We start from the raw sequence: 17,669 nt of genomic DNA on the forward strand, positions 1-17,669 counted from the left end.
CAGCAGATGTGCACAAAGTACTGCAAGTGCAGAGCTATTTGAGCGTGGTCTAAACTGGTGTGCATCTGGCTTCTAGTGGTCCTGTCCTTCCCCCTTTTTCTCAGCCATGCATTCCCACTCCTTCCTTCTGGCTGAGCCTGGGTCTTATCCGATGCACAGCTAGCTAGTTTGGGAATCCATCTGAAAATGAATGCTACTCCAAAAATTGTAGTTTGCATCCTGGTTCCAGTTTGCATCCTGTTCTACTTGTCCAGGATCCAGTGAGAGAGATCTGCTTCTCTATTTGTTTGGGTTTTTAAAAATTATTTTTATTTTTGCTTTCTGGCCCTAACACTGGCAGTATTCTTCAGTGAAACAGCTTTTTACAGAAAATGTTCTTGTCACCTGGTCAAAAGAAAAGGGAGAGAATTTTCCAAGATGTTGTACAGGTTCTCAGTGTGCTTTCTGGGCCAGTATTGAAGGAATTTGAAGCATGTGAGTTTAACTGCATGGCTCCTGTGAAGTGTGATTACTGTTATCTGAGAGGTCTTTGTAAATTCATGAATTCCTTGTAATCTATATTAAAAACAAATCAGCGTGTGTGTAAGGTATGTTTTTTCCAGGAGTTCACAGACTGGGAGGAGTGTGCATACACCATAAAAGGTCAGATCTACCCTCTACAGTTCAGGTCCCTGATTTTCAGGCTACTTCAATGCAATACACATGTTGACAAGCAGGTCTTGGAAATTCTTGAAGTTTGTGGGAGATAACTTCTTGTCACAGGTACTAAGTGAGCCAACTAGGAAAGATGCCCTCCTAGACTTGCTATTTTTGAAAAGAGAAGGACTGGTGGAGGATGTGATGGTAGGTGGCCACCTTGGCCACAGTGATCATGACATGGTTGAATGTAGTGAGAAAAAAGGACAGCAGAATTGCTACCCGGGACTTCAGGAGAGCAAACTTCAAGCTATTCAGGGAGCTATTTAGCAGAGTATCCTGGGAATCCGTTTTTAAGGGCTTAGGAGTCCACACGTGCTGGTCAGTCTTTAAGAACCACCTTTTAGAAGCACAGGAACCGGCAATTCCACTGTGTCATAAATCAAGCAAGCAGGGCAGAAGACCAGCTTGGCTGAACAGGGAACTAACTCCTCATGGAGCTCAAGAGGAAAAAGGAGCTGTATGATATCTGGGAGTAAGGTCAGGCTTTGCAGAAAGAGTACAGAGCTGTGGTTCGTTTATGCAGGGAAAAGACACAAAAGCTCAATTAGAGTTGAAACTGGCCAGTGTTGTTTCAGATAAGCAGAAGGCCTTTTTACAGTATGTTAATAGCAAGAGGTCTAAAGAAAATAGTGGATTGATACGTGTTAAAGATGGCCATCTGACTAACAGGGATGAAGAAGAAGCAGAGACATTAATTGCATTTTTTGTCTCAGTCTTTAATAATACTGATAGACCTTGGGCTGCCCAGTCCCCTGAATCAGAGGACCATGGTTGTGGGAACAGTGACTTTCCATTTGTGCACACTGAAATTATAAGGGACCAGCTGTATCAACTGAGTGTTCACAAATAGATGGGCCCTGGTGGGATTCATCCCTGAGTACTGAAGGAGCTAGCAGACATTATGCCAGGACCCCTCTCTATCATCTACCAAAGATCTTGGGAATCTGGGGAGGTCCCTGCTGACTGGAAGCTAGCCAGTGTTATTTGTGTTTACAAGGGTGTGAGGGAAGACCCAGGGAACTACAGACCTATTAGTTTAACCTCTGTTCCTGGAAAAATTATGGAGAAGATCATACTGGGTACTGTTGAAAGGCATTTAAAGATTAATGCAATCATCAGGCACAGTCAACATGGGTTCACAAAGGGAAAGTCCTGTTTAACTAATTTGATACCCATCTATGATAAGGGCACCTGCCTAGTGGATGAAGGGAAGGTAGTAGATGTAGTTTTTCTGGATTTTAATAAGGCTTTTGATACTGTCCCTCACAGCATCCTTCTGGACATGTTGTGGGGTGAGTAGCTTCACAGTGCACTGGGTAAAGAACTGGAGGGCAGGGTTCAGAGGACTGTGGAGAAGGGAGCTACATCTCACTGGTGACCAGTCACCAGTGGTGTTCCTCAGGGTTCAATTCTAGGGCCAGTCCTGTTCAATATATTTATCGGTGATCCGGATGCAGGAGTTGAATGCACCATTAGCATGTTTGCTGATGATACTGAACTGGGCAGTGCTGTTGACACTCCTGAGGGACAGGAGGCCTGGCAGAGAGGGATCTGGATGGATTGGAGCACTGGGTTATGATTAATAGGATGAAATTTAACAAGTTCAAATTCCAGATTCTGCACCTAGGACAGAGTAATGCCAGGCACAAGTATAAATCGGGAGAGGAGTGGCTGGAGAGCAGCCCTGCAGAAAGGGATCTGGGGGTGCCAGTTGACATCAAGCCCAATATGAGCCAGCAGTGAGCTCTGGCAGCCCAGAGGGAAAACAGCACCCTGGGGTGCATCAAACACAGCATAACCAGCCGGACACAAGAGGTGATTATCCCTCTGTGTTCAGTATTGGTGCGGCCTCACTTCAAGTACCGTGCAAAGTTCTGGGCCCCATGGTTTAAGAAGGACATGAAGGTCCTTGAATGCATCCAGAGGAGGGCAACAAAGCTGGTGAAAGGGCTGTCAGGCATGTCATGTGAGGAGCGGATGAGGACTTTGGGTTTGTCTAATTTGGAGAAGAGGAGGCTGAGGGGCGACCTCATTGCTCTCTGCAGCTTCCTGAGGAGGGGACGTGGAGGGGGAGGTGCTGAGCTCTTCTCCCTGGGATCCAGTGACAGGACGTGGGAATGGTTCAAAGATGTATCAGTCAGGGGAGGTTTAGACTTGACATTAGGAAGCATTTCTTTACCAAGAGGGTGGTCAAACCCTGGAACAGGCTTCCTAGAGAGGTTGTTGATGGCCCAAGCCTGTCAGTGTTTAAGGGGCATTTGGACAATGCCCTTAACAACATGCTTTAGCTTTTGGTCAGCCCTGAATTGGTCAGGCAGTTGGACTAGATGATGGTTGTAGGTGCCTTCCAACAGAAATAGTCTTTTCTATTCTGTTCTAACACGGTGGAAATTTCTGTCATGATCTGGAAGCCTAAAAATTCTAGGAAGCATTTATTGCCTTGAACATGTAGGTAATAAAGCCACATACTAAAAGCCCGGAAGGCATGCATCTACCTAACTCCCTCAGGATCTTGGCTGATCCCTTTTCTTCAGACCACGCTTCTTGACTGATTCCTTATCCCCCTTCCTGCTGTTTTCTCCTATTAATGAGCTCTCCCACCTGCCTCGCTCCCCAAAACACTTCAGCACTTGACCATCTGTCACTGCTGCTGTGCATCCTTACTGCTAGAAGAGAAAGTATCGACCTTGAACTGGGGTGTGTGATCTGTGAGAAGCAGCTTACAAACTGGAAAATGAACCGGTATTACAAATAACTCTCTTTATACATTGCATGTGAAACAGTGAGAAATGTGGAGGCTGCAAGGCCTAAATGCTCACTCTGTAGGTACAGTTCTGAGAAAAAGATGTGTCCAGTAAATCTGCAGAGGTTTGAACACATGGATCGGTGCACATTTACTGTGTACTGAGTTTCATACCCTGCCCTAATAATGCATTTGATTTTGGCGTTGACCTCAGTTATTAGCTGCAGCTTTATATGAAGCTTTTGCAGATCACTTTGCAAGTTAAAATTTGTAAAATGGCTCCATAAGTACAGTGAGACTAAATGTATTTTTTCAAGAAAGATTATTTTTGGTTTGCTTAAGATGAAGGGCTTTTTGACTTCCTTTCTCTCTGTAATTATAAGCTGAAATTCTAAATCAGCTTCTTAGTCATGGTAAATTATGAAAATTATGCTGTTCATTGGCAAGCTGTTGTAATAATAAACATATTTATTGCTATTTTTTTGTTGCTGTTAAAAGATGTTTCCATTGAAACAAAAAGCTGAAGAGTAACTGAAATTGCAAGAATGCATGTTTTTAAAAATATCTGTCATAGTATAGGATGAGTAAACATGACAGGTGTTCAGAGTTTTCTGACAAGATAACTTTATCCAAGTCATTTGCAATGTTTTATAAAACTCAAACCCAGTCTGAATCCAGCCTGTTACAACTACAAAGCAAAGTGTTGCCATTTGCCAGGGGAAGGGGCCTATATGCTGTCAGATTAGGCCTTCAGGTGTTTGTGATCTTCGTGTCAAAATTTGTCCTCAGAGTCCATGCCCTGTAATGGGAAAAGATGCACTGAGCCAGTAAGTGCGGATTGTGTAAATCCAGCAGGATGAAGAACAGCAGGACATAAGGAAGCTCTGCTTTCTTGGCATTTAAGGCAAATTAGAGGTGTGTAACCACTGAAGAAGTCTGTTCTCTATGATACGAAAGTCAGTCGTCCTGCCATAGCAAGTCTTTGTGACCTGACAAAGTGTGTGATAATTCTGATTTATTAATGTTATTTTTTGTTGGGGTGGGTTATGTTTTAACAGTTTCATTCCTTGGCTCCAATGTACTACCGAGGTTCGGCAGCAGCCGTGATCGTTTATGATATCACCAAACAGGTAAGACCTTCTGTATGCTTTTCATCTGTGTTAATTCCTCTGCTTGGGCCAGAGTTGCAATTAAACCCCACAATTGAATAAATATTTGTATGTTAATCTCTGTTAATGTCAGTGGGACTTACATGCATCTGTAGTTTGTGTAGATTTAGATGCAAGTGTTGTGCTGCCTTAAAAACATTAGTCATCCTTCTGTGTTGTTGATACTTCATCTGGACAAAAGATTGGCAATTGCATTTTGTCAAAGTTTCTTTGGATTTCCTCTGGCTAAGCAGACAGGATAATATCCTGCAGTATACCCTCCCACCACGACCACCTATGTTCTCTGTATGGAATTGAATTTTTGCCACAAAAAGCAGCTGGCTGCTTTACCAACTGAGCAGAAATTCAGTTATTTGCATATTACTGATTTTAAGCCTAATTATTTTTAACTGAGCATATCATCTCATGTTTGCATTGCACAACTCATGTCTTAACTTTGTAACCTGTAATGAAGTAATAAGTCTCTGACCTTTGTCTCAACATTATTAATTTGGAATGAAAATTGTATTTTCAGATTCTAAACTGCTCTGTCTCATTCCTCAGGCAGAGGAGTCTAAGAGGTTATAGCTGAATGCCTCTTCCACTGCTTTTGAAAGAAACCCCTGCTGATAATGCTGAGTTAGAGGAGGCATTAATGGATGGATGGTCGTGACAGTTCTCTAGCATTTTATTCCTTTCCTGCCAACTGAATTATTTACTACTAGGTTGAGAGGTCTGGGTTAGTTCTCAAGTGCATTAGTGTAATGATCTGTGGCTGATACAGTGGCCACTGTTGCACAGTGGTACTGTTGTCCTTTGCTAATTTGCCAAGAAAAGATGAGGAAGGGTGAATTGTGCTGTATTGATACTTATTTTTAATTTAAATATCTTACAGTTGATCTCGTAACGCATTGTAAGAATAGAATTTTCTTTTGCCAGCCTTTCTGAGTCTATGTGAAACAGCTCTCAGAATAAAAAGAGTAAAATAGGAGAGGAAGGTGAATGTGTATTTCACTTCCTGATGCTTAATATTCAGCACTGATCATTAAAGCAAGATGGATTTTTTTTTTTCCCAAATGACTGATAGTGCTCTCCCTTCAGTGATACTAATACAGCCATACAGGGCAAATGGGGAAGTGTCCAAGTTCAAGAGTTAATTTGAGGAAATCTTATGACCTAAAGTTTGAAAAGCAGATTACATAGAGCGATCTTCTTCTGGTCTTATAATCTATAAAATTATTAATATATTAATATGTTAAAGCTGTGTTCCTCTAACTTAAAAAAATAAGCAAATACATCAATGGAGACTAGGTTGTTAGCTTATTTGTTATTTTACTGACTTAGGATTCGTTTCATACTTTGAAGAAATGGGTGAAAGAACTAAAAGAACATGGTCCTGAGAACATTGTAATGGCCATCGCTGGAAACAAATGTGATCTTTCTGATATCAGGTAATACATCCATTTTTGTTGTTGCCTTGATTGCAGTAACTATATTGTTTCCTTCCTTCAGGTAGCCAGTTTGTTGTTTTGTTATAGGAGGATATACTTCTGGTCAGCTGTATGGAGTCTTTCCTAACACCAGTGGTTCTACCAATATACAGCCTCACCAGCAGCAGCACAACTTGAATTATGTACTCTTTTTTTAACCTCTCTTTTACTACCCTTACTGTGTATTTGTACAATCTACACCCTTTAGCTGCTGGATCATTTGGAAGGGAAAATTAATCTCTTTTTTTTTTTAACTTCCTTTCACATTAAAAGGTGCAGAATATACTAAGTGATGAGCAAACCCAGCAGTGTAAAGCTGGAAGGATGGGTCTGAGGTAGAATAATGTTATTCACAGAGAAGCTTTGAGAAAAAAAACTTGTGCTTTGTGCTTTGCAACAACTGAAACTGTCCCATAATACTGGATGTATGTAGAAAGTGTATTTTTGTTTTTCTTAGGGCGTAAGCTCAAGTAAAACTTGTCACCTGAGTGAATCAAAGAACCTCCTGGGTAAAAGAGGAGAGTGTTGAATCCACCCTCTTGCAGAAGAGCCAAGATGATGCTATTTAGGATGAGAGTGAAGCTAGAGTCACTCTTTGGCTTGTTAGCTCTATTTTGGATTTGCATTTATCTTTTCTGGAAGTGGAAGCACATTATTCAGTACAGTAGTGATCTTTTGTGTCAGTCCACGACTCTATTTCTTGTTTCGACTATGAGTACAGACTCAATGGCTGCATTTGATGCTTTCCTCTTAGGACCTCATGGTTGTTCAGATATATCCCCATGTTGTTTTATAACCATTACATTGGCCTCAGCTCACCAGAGCACTGAAGCCCTTGTGTAACTGAAGGTAAGCAATGCAGTGCTTTATTGAATCAGGGCATATACAAGGATTGGACTTGTGTGGGTTTGTTGTTGTTCCTCCTCTCCCCCTTCCCTGCCACTGTCAGCCACGAACCAACACAAAACTGTCAGTCACTACTTTCTGTAAGACCTGAACAAGCCCTTACGCTAGAAGACTCCTGGTTTCTGTTGGGCTAAGAATTGGGGGCACAGATAGTATACTGGTATCTCCTAAGTGATGTTGTGATATGCTTGTCAACATGGTGAAACCGAGTCCTATAAGACAAAACTAAAGGTTTCCAAATATGAAGTAGAAAAAAAGAGGAAAGGACAATTATAAAAATAAAACCAAAAGCCAGTTAGCACAAATCAAAGTTCCCAGTTGCCCTGAGCGTCACTTTAAATTTATTGCTTAAGTGTTCCCAGCAATACAACTGCCTGATTAAATCAAGGGTAATAAGTTTGGAGACTGTGACAAATGGCACCAATTGCAAATGAATCCATAACCAGCCTTACCCCTGCTTTTTGTAGCATTTGCCATGGCAGCCAGCTTTTAAATGCTGTTCCACCAGAGGCAGGGTAAATTGGGGACATGATGAAAAACCTGCACCCCAGTAATGTGAGAATACTGGGGTTCCTCACAGAGCGACTGTGCTCTTCCCACCACATTATTCTCCAGCACTACCTGTTGTTTACTTATTGCTGATCGTCTGTTCAGCTCCTGTTCAGCCAGTACAGCTCTTCCATGCACAAAATGTTCTGGAGGAGGCTTTTTTCTCCACATAATTATAAATAGTTTTGAGAATATTTTTTCAGGCAGTTATTCTTTCTGCATCCCCCGGCCTTTTTTCTTTCTAACGTCATCCAGCGATGTCCAGCTAAAGAGATTTTGGTGGAAAAATAGAGAGCAGGCTATCTCCTACGTGATATGTTTTCACAGTTCTTCCAGAAATCTGATTGTTTATGCAACACATGCAGCTGGATGCATTCTCTGACTGTTTTATGTCATCAAATTTACTTCAGTAAAAATGATTTTAAGTTAAATGTGTCACCAATTTATCAGATTTTTTCCAATGAGTAGAAAATACACATGCCTTTGGGCACAGAGAATTTAAAAATAAGATGATGTGAGCACACAGGAGCAAGCTGCTGTTTGTATACATTTTTGGCATCTCTCTTTGGTTTTGTAGAACTTTTGACAGGTGTTTTGCTGGATATCAGAGAGACAGCTGATTTTAAGACCAATATGAATGGATGCAAAAGGGGACAAGCTGACCTGATTCAGGTAGATTTGATTCTGCCATCTCTGTGACTGTGGGAGATATGTGAGGAGGAATGAATGGAAGCAATAAGAACTGATTATCTTCCTTTGGGAAGAGACTGATACTATTTCTCATAATCACTGACCATGTTACCCTCCTCATTTAGCATCTAAAATTCAGTTTTGACCTGCCAAGGTGGATTTGGGATGCTCAGGGGTCATGCTGCATTTCTCAGTGTTGTTAATAGGCTATCAACAGTTTTCAGCACTCTGTTGAAGTAAATTTCTTCTCTGCTTTGAAGTAATTTCTACAGGTAGACAGGCAATTTTGTTTAGTATAAATCCTCATCTTTGTTATAGTACTGTCAACTCTAGTACTGTTGAGTGTTTGTTCTGATATGCGTCCTGAAATTCTGACAGGTCATTAAGAAGTAGTTTGAAAGACAAGAGCTGAGACTTCAATGTTAAAATGTTGTTAAGTGTCCAAAATATTTTTTGAGCATTACAGAAGTCAATAATCATAACAGAAACTAGGAAGTGTTTACTTCCCTAAAAATATGGTGCACCTTCTTAACACATTGTGTTCACTGGAAATTGCCAGATCTTTGGTTAAGAGAATTCAACAGAATTTCATGCTCAGATCTTCCCTCTGTGCATCCAGAATATTTTTTTTATTCAGTGATTATTCAGAAAATCACAAGGGAGATTGAATCAGTAGAATGATTTGGAAAGGATAAAATGAAATGATTGACATCTTTCAGATATTAGGTATTCCTCTAACTCCCAGTAACCCTGGAATAACACTTTGTCAGCACTCCACTGATGATTCTTGCCTTCTTCCCTCTTCACCCCCTCTTGCATGTGTTCATCTCTTGGTTTAGAGTTCAAGCATTTGTGCTTTTCCTTTTTGACAAGGTAGCATCTTAGCAATGTTGACATCTAGATGATGATAACTCCAGCTGATGTATGCAGCTTTCTTGGTGCAGGCAGCGCTGGATGGCATGATGCTTATTGCCCACGTGCTGTGGACATTTATAGGCTTCCTTTAGATATGTCATCAGAGAAGGCCGAGAAGTTTTGTGAAACTTCCTTGGAATATTGTTATGTGCTGCTGTTTTCGCTTTTCCTTGATTCCTGAAGTTTGCTTTCTCATCTAAATTACAGCAAGTTGAAAGTATTCATTATATAACCCTATGCTCTCAGATTTCTTCCTTTACTGTTGTTTGAATATGTTACATAGTTAAGTTCCTGTTTTCTTATCTCCAGGGCCATCTGCAGATGGTGGTACCTTTCATAATAAAGGGCAAGGTGCCATTTCAAATACAGTAAGGGGAATGCTGCCTCCCCTGTGTCTTCTGCAATAGGATGATGTGTAATACAAAGAAGCAAGTAATGGAAACAAACTCTGAATCCAGGTGCTGGAATTGCAGTCTAATTCTTTGAAAACTATTTTTAATAAATAGGGCAATTATTCTGCCTCTCTGCATGTTTCCCATGAGCAGCAGATCTGATTTATTTAAAACGCATACCTCCATAAACTAATTGTGAAAGTGCATTGCTGTGCTCCCGCCTAGGTACCTTCTGTTAAAGTCCAAGGCACTCATACTAGGAGGGAATTGTACTGAGTCTCTGAATTGGTACATTGAAGCTGTGGGGTGAAGGAGTTGGTGCAAATTCTGCATGTGCAGCAGACAGCTGTAAAGCCACACAAAACACACTAGTTGATGTATTGAACAACTAGAAGAAAAATAGTGCTGGCAGCCTGGTGTTTCAAAATGTGCTTCCCTGATTGGGTGTCCCTTGGGTGCTTGTTGGCGTGTTCAGTCTCTGATTCTGACCCGTTGCTGAAGAATCAGGAATAGCAGTGGTTACAGGCAGCAGTGGACACGAGCAGTTTCAGCTTTGCCACCTGGATCAGGCAGATACAAGGTCAGTGTGGGGCTTGCTTTGTGTCTGAAGCAGAGGTCTTTTGCATGCTGTAAACTGCATTTACCAGCTTTTGGCATATGAAATATTGGCTGCAAAACGAGGATGTTCTACCAATGATTTTAAGGTGGTGCCACTTTGGTGACATGGCACAGAATGGTGGTCTTCCCCCAGTGAATCTGGCACTCCCAGGTTCCTCTTGCCAATGTGCTCAGAGTCGATGGCTTTTCATATTTCTTTGGGAATCTCTTTTGTTTTCTTGTTGCTTGCAAACGGACATACCATGTTCTTACCGTTCTCTTCCACAACAATCATACCCTATCTTGTTTAAACAGCTGGTGTGGACTGTGCTGGTTGATGCCTGGATCAGCAGAGTTGTATGTCTTTTCTCTCATGTTTTAATACTTTTCCTATCGGAGTCAAATTTAAAAAGCAAACAAATGGGGTTGTCATTTAAGTTATCATCCTTTTTTCAAGGTGTTGCTTCAGCAGCAAGTCCAAGAAAGCTGCAGATAGATCATTGGTGAAATGTTGGTATATTGAATATGATGACCCAAATGCCATAATAAGAAGAAATATAGTACTATTTTTGCAGGAAAGAAAAGCATGCTGATGCTTTTCTGATTAGGCTGTTTGAGGTCTTTTTTTTTTTTCCCAAAATGGAATTATTTTTTGAAAATTTGGTTTCTTTTATTTATAAATTTTTAACTTTTTTTTTTTGGTAGGGAAGTTCCTGTGAAGGATGCCAAAGAATATGCAGAATCTATAGGTGCAATTGTTGTTGAAACCAGTGCAAAGAATGCTGTTAACATTGAAGAACTTTTTCAAGGAATAAGTAAGTAAACGCCCTCTTTATTTATTTGTTTGTTTGTTTGTGATAGTTTGGAGGTCTTCTGAAAATATCTGTCTGTTTCGAGTGTAGAAACTTCTTTCCCAAGGGCATCAAGAAATCCACTGGGCCCACATGGGCCACATGGCTGCTGTATGTGCAGATGTAAACTAAGAATGACTTTGAATACACCAGAGTAAAACATAGTAGGTAGAGGGTAAGCCTGTTCCTTCTAAATCTGTACGTATCCTGGCCTGGGTCACATCATCCGTTTCAGACCAAGCCTGCTGTAGAGGCGATACTGTTGATCTTATCATCATGTTGATAAAAACTTAAATGTTGAGAAATCCGCCTGGAGGGCTATGATAAGTAGAAAATAGTCATTGCAGTGGAATCCGTTTTAAAAAAAAAAAAAAATAATTCTCTCCAGGTCTTTTAAACAAGATGAGACTGGCATTCCTCATGAGAAGAAAAATCATCTTGTTCAGTTTGCCTTCTAGGGGTTAGAGCTTTTGTCTCTGGAAGGACCTTGCTGGCTGGAAGGGATCTCAGGAGACCTACAGTCCAACTTCCCTCTCCAAGCAGACTTGATAGTGAATTCAGACCAGGTTGCTTGGGTCCAGCTGGGCCCAAGAGCAGACATTCCCCAACCTCTCTAGGCAGCAGAGTCCAGTGTTTAAATAGGCCTTACAATGGCATCCCCCTCCCTGTGTATCAAGTCAGCACCTCTCCTGATTAAATTCATGACCACCATCACTCATTGTCCTGGATGCACCTCAGTAAAGAGCATGGCTCTGTCTTCTCAGCAGCCCTCCCCATAGGCACTGACAGGCGGCTTTGTGGTCCCCCACACACAAAGCCAGCATGTCTCCAAGATGAACAGGCCCTTTTTCCTCAGCCTCTCCTCACTGGGCAAGTACTCCAGCCCCCTCACTGCTTTGGTGGCCCTCCTCTGAACTTGTGCCAGTTTGTCAACGTTTTTCTTGCATCACGGGGCTCAAAACTGGATGCATTACCCAGTTTGTGTTAGACTATATTTAGAAGGGGGTAACCCCTTCACCCGATCTAGTGTGCACTGATGTGCTCTTGTTGGCATGACTTAGGATGCTGTTGGCCATCTTTGCTGCCAGGGTGCGCTGGTGGCTCGAGCTCAGCTTGATGCCCTCAGGTCATTTTTGGCAGAGCTGCTCCCCAGGCAGCTAAGTCCCCAGACAGTTTCATAGCCAGGGGCTCTTCCCTCCCACAAGCAGGGCTTGGCTTTTGTCATTTCTGAACCACATAAGCCTCCTGTTGGCGTATTCCTCCCTCCAGCCTAAGGCACTCTGAACAGCAGCCCTGCACTCAAGGGTGTTGAATGCACCTCTGAGTTGGTTATCATCTGAGAGTTGAAGTGGGTGCATATTTTTAAGTCCTTCAGGATAAAAGGTATTAAGCAAGGTATTCCACTTGTAACTGGCCTACAGGTAGATACATACTGTTAACCACTGGCCTTTAAGTCTGATCCAGCTGATTTTTCACACAGCTAACAGTCTGTCTTTCTAGGCTATAACATCCCAACTGGGATATACCAGGATGCTGTAGGATAAAGTACCAAAGCCTTGCTAAAGTCAATGTAGACAACATCCAATGCTCTCCTTTAATCACAGATCCAGTCATACTGTCATTTAGGGCAACCAGGTTGGTTGGACATGCTTTTACCCGTGAGAAGTCCATGCTGACTGGTCCCAGTCACCTTCATTTTCATGTGCTCAGAAGTGGCTTCTGAGAGGATTTGCTCCTTGGTTTTCCCAAGAAGCAGAGTGAGGCTAACCAGCCTGTACATCCTCCATGGCTTGTTACTGCCCTTTTTGAAGACAGGTATAACATTCACCTTCAGTCATAGGGGACCTCCCTCGTTCCCCACAACCTTTCAAATATGATGGGGATAATAAAGAGCAGCCTTGCAGTGACATTGGCTTGCTCCTTCTGCATCCTCAGGCTTGTATGTGTTGAGATTTCTTAAGAGCTCCATGACTTGGTCTGCTTCCACTACTGGTGGTTCCTCCTCTCTCTGAATCCTGTTTTGAGATGCACAGGCCTAGGAGACAGCATGTCCAGAAACTCAACTTTGTTTCCCTGAAGTATTTTATTTTATTTCACATATTCATAATCAGCTCACATTGTTCACCACACTTTTCCTGAGATGGGGCCTGTTCAAGTGTTTGCTTCATTTGCATGGGATGTATTTGAAAAGGTTAATGAGAAGCGATATTCCTAGAATACGCTACCTTTCTTTTACTTCAGCTGTCTGGATGAACTGGTTCTTCCTTGTGATAATTTACTTGATTGTCTGCATCTGATGATTGTGAATGTTCTTGCGGAGGAACTCATCCTTGCCACGTAATTAGATAATTAGTTTCCATCTTTGATAGGCAGTGCTGCAGCTGGCAGCATACACTGTCCCTAATAATGGATATAATAGATGAGGAAAATCAGCTAAATTAAGTTTGGTATGGACTAGATACCCAGGCAAGTGCACTTAATTCCACAGGCAATTATTTCTATATATAGAAATATTTGGTCTCAGTGGATGTACTTGTGACCTTATAAAGTACTCAGCGGAGAGAAAGGAGAGTGCTGGTAGTGGATGTTTATAGAAATACAGTGGAAACCAAGGGAAAAATGCTTAATTAGCAGGAGAGTTAATTAGTATGATTGTGACTGGGCAGAGGGTATGGATAACTTTCTGATGTTTTACAGCACTTCGATCTTTGTGCAATTTCCAAAAAAAAAACCTGCCTATGCCCAAGTTGCATGGCAACATTTCTACCTTTTCAGTGTTTGAAGTCCCTCTGTGGCCATGTCTCCTACCCTGTTGACTGACTTTATTTGTGTGGTGCCCTAGAAGTCATGCTGCAGCTTTAGTTGTGCTTTCATGCTGCTCGAGGGTTCGTGCCCTTCTCTTTGTGCTGCTGTGGAAGGGCATGGTGCAACTTTCCAGCCTCTGAACAGGGAGACGGCAACTTCTGTTTACCTTGGATCTCGTAGGCAGACCATATGTGTTGCCTATTTTACAATGTGTTGCCTGGATTTGGAAGGTTATCCAACATGTGTGGAGATTTTCTCCATGAAAAACCTTCTCAAAATTGATACCCCAAACAGAAAGGGTAGACTACATTTTAATTTAGCTAAAACATTTACCTCCTGCTTGCTTATGCTTTTCATTTCCCAGGGGTATTTTAACATAATCATTTTTCCTTCCTAAGGTGTCTAACTACTGTCTCTTTTCCAGGGAAAATATTGTGAACAGAGCAAAATAGTATAATGGGAAAAACTTACTCAACATAATGATATAAAGAAGGTGGACAATAAAAGGGGAATTGGGATGTTTTGCTGACAACCAGATAAATCTTGGAAAAATTGTAGAGATTATAGACAGATTGTTTCTAAGGTTATTATATTACACTTTTTTTTTTTTTAATTTAAATAAGTTTTTTTGAGGATTTGTCTGCTTTGAGGGATGTCTTAATAACACAGTTGCAAAACAAATCTGTTGTCCTTAATTCTTCTCAAGAAAATACAAGATGTAAAAGACTAGGATCAGTAGAAGTCTCTGATTTTTTGCTGATGGGGCAAATATGTCAGGGGAGGGACTCTGCAGTCCATGTACTCAGGTGAATGAGGCTGAGGGGGCAGTCTGAGCACAAGTCAGCAAAGTTGGTGTTTTCTGTGCTGGAGAGTTTTCACTGAGCTGTGTAATGGGATGCAGCTCCTGGCTGTCTGTTGTACCCCTGCAATTTCAGATGGCAAGCCAGTAGGCTTACCCTGGTTACCTTTAGCAGCACCTGACCGAAGGCTTGCTGTGATTGTGAAACGTCACATGAAATCAGGTTTTATTTCTCTGTAAACAAGAAAATAGTATTTTTAGTACAGTTGTATATTCCCCACTTGGGCTAAATTTTTCCCAGTGTCTTTCTTGAAAGGTTTTTGACATAAAAAGGGTTTAAGATTATAGTGGGTTTTCATGTGTTCAGTCATTCTTTTTTAATAGCTGAGTGCCTATAGGATCAAATGTTACTAATTTTTTATTCCCAGCCTTAGAAGAATCCTAGCACAGTGGCTCCTTGTTGCTAGTTTATACTAAAGCAGCACCAAAAATGCCAGGAATGTATTATACCATAGCAGTATAATGCAGCATAAAGTTGTGTCTGCGCAGGGGTCATACCAGTTCTGTACTGCGCTTTCTTGGTTGTGGGGCTTTACTCCACTGACCACTGCTTGTGCCAGGCGAGGCAGCTTACCTGCTGGAACCTTCTGGTTTTCAATGACAAAACAAGCTGCCCCCGAGTGTACTGTCATTTAGTAGCAATCACACACTTGCAATTTCAGACACCCATTAATTTAACAACGCAGATAAGCCTTTGTTACCTTATTCAGATCTAGTACACGCCCAGCTGTTGCTCTTCAGCCTGGGTGTATTGCCTGTTACTTCAGCATAGTGCCCCAGATACAAAAGAGAAGATGACTTAAAAGCCGTCCTCTGTAAATGATAGAGCCGAGACTGTACCTCCCAGATTAATACCGGTGTGCATCAGTAGGTGCAAAGGTAAACAGGCAGTGAGACAAGTAAGCTCTGAAGAACACCTAGCCAAGTGAAATATGAAATAAGCGTGTGCTTAAACAAAAAAATAAATGATGGGCATGCATTATTTTTTTGAAGTCTGGCGATTGTTGGAGATTGGTGTGCTACCAAAGAGGGCAAGATTGAAGCGTTTTAGCATCTTCTATTGAGGGTGAGAGGAAAATGAATGTTTTCAGAATCACTCTATGGAAAGTGTGTAAAGAGTTGTTAGCATGCTCGGTCTTACTGATGCTAGTAGTATGAGAAGGAGAGACAGGCTGATGTTTAAAAATCCAGAGAATGATGTTCTTCCTAGACAGAGAGTTTCTGTCTCAGGATGCAACCTTTCATGTGGTAAATGCTCAGTTATAAATGTATGAAGCTATTGATTTTCTGGTGCCTTGCCAGCAGCTCATATATCGAATATTTAATATAATCCAAATACTCGTTTCCTAGAAATACTGGGAGATTAAAAACAAAACAAAACAAACCCAATCTCTAGAGTTTACAGTTTAACCAGCTGTATACTGGACAAACTAGAGAGGAATGTGTGAAATGTCTATCTGTGGAATAGGGAGGGATTCTTTCAAGCAGACTTTTGATGTTTGCACTGACTCAGATGGACATGGATGAGTGGAATTGCAGATGGACAATTTTTGAGCTTTGTGAGTGATAAATATGGTGGTTTTGATACATGTTATCTGCTGATTTGCAGATATCTGTGAAGTACTTTGAAGAGGTTTATGAAAGACTTTTTAAGAAAAGCGAGTACTTTAATGTTACAAAGCAATTACATGCCATTTTTAAGGCAGCTCAAGCTCATAATTGAATTTTTGAATGGATTGAAAAACATTTCCCTAAATTATGTTTGAGATTATATTCTTTACAGTTTATGCTCCCTATATTCTAGGATTAGTTCTCCTCTTTTCAAATTTTAATGAATGAAGGAAAACTTAATGGCCTTTGGACTAGTGCTAAAGTTAAACTTGTGAGGTCCTGGATTTCTCTTCAAGCACAGGAGAGCACTTTAACATAAACTAGTAAATAAACCAAAACATCCCCAAAATAATTACAGCAGGACCTCAAATTAAGGTTGGCTCTCTTATTAATTAAAATAATTAGGAATTCTGTTCTTTGATGAATGTAAGATTTAATTTTTTTTCCTACAGATTTTAATTGAATCAGCAAAATTTAGTTGTATTGCTGCTTCCCCTAGCAAAAACTTCAGTGTCAGCAATCTATGCTTTTGCTTTAAAAAATAAATAAAAAAAAAGGCTTTATTTTCTTGCATGGAGATGCTGCTAGGAGTATTAACATGATTGCAACTTAACCATTAGTTATGCAATATCCTTTATTGTAAATATGTGTTGCCTTGCATGAAAACTTACAACATGAAACAAACAGCAGTCATCTCTCAACTGGGGAAAAACTGCTTCACTGCAAGTATGAGGAAGAAAAAGAAACTAGAGACTGACTAATGAGCCAAGCTTTACAACCTGCGTGAGAGACAGGGGGAAATTCTGAAATACCAGTGAAACTGGTTTCAAAGAATTAGGGGATTTGGGGACATAAAAAGTGTAACTGTCCTAAATCCTACAGATGCAAAAAGTATTGTATGCAAATGCCAAAACTGTTGGATAAGATGTGCTTGCTTCATTCCGCTGTGCCTTCATAGATGGCTGTGCTTATTAATGACATTTATAGAGAGCAATCTTTTGCAGGGGCTCACCTTGCTGTGAAACACCTAGCAATTTTAGGACAAGGTTCAGGCCATCATATAGCTGTTGCACCACTACTTGAATAAGTCTGTCTTTTCTCCGGTGAGCCATGAGAAAAGGTCACCTGAGTTGTGGCAGTTGTCAGGCTGTTGCTCTGCGGCAGAGTGAAATGGATTTCACATCCTGCACTAACAAAAATATCTCCTTCCTCCAGCCACCTAAAAAAAAAAAGTTGTACATGATTTTCAGGAAGAGACCAGATGGGAGAAATGTGTAGGAAGCCACCGCACAGCAACATGATGTCTTACCTCTTACCCTTAGCAGAAGTATTGTATTTGTGTTAGATGGTAGGACTGTGCTTCTTTTGGACTTGGACTTCATCATGTGGATGTGCCAGCTCATGCTGATCACAT

At 41.1% G+C, this 17,669-nt stretch overlaps 1 protein-coding gene across 3 annotated transcripts in view; it reads left to right on the forward strand.

Annotated features, from left to right (window-relative positions):
• RAB31 (RAB31, member RAS oncogene family) overlaps positions 1-17,669 on the forward strand; it is a 70,151-nt gene that overhangs the window by 38,558 nt on the left and 13,924 nt on the right. For all 3 annotated transcript variants that reach the window (XM_033010646.2, XM_033010645.2, XM_042798222.1), the window contains exons 4-6: positions 4,501-4,572; positions 5,935-6,041; positions 10,835-10,944. In XM_033010646.2, the coding sequence (XP_032866537.2) occupies positions 4,501-4,572; positions 5,935-6,041; positions 10,835-10,944 (289 nt within the window). The remainder of the gene's footprint in view (positions 1-4,500; positions 4,573-5,934; positions 6,042-10,834; positions 10,945-17,669) is intronic.

The sequence above is a fragment of the Tyto alba genome, unplaced genomic scaffold (assembly GCF_018691265.1).
Source record: "Tyto alba isolate M040663 unplaced genomic scaffold, T.alba_DEE_v4.0 Super-Scaffold_27, whole genome shotgun sequence".
In the NCBI taxonomy this organism is placed as follows: Eukaryota; Metazoa; Chordata; class Aves; order Strigiformes; family Tytonidae; genus Tyto; species Tyto alba.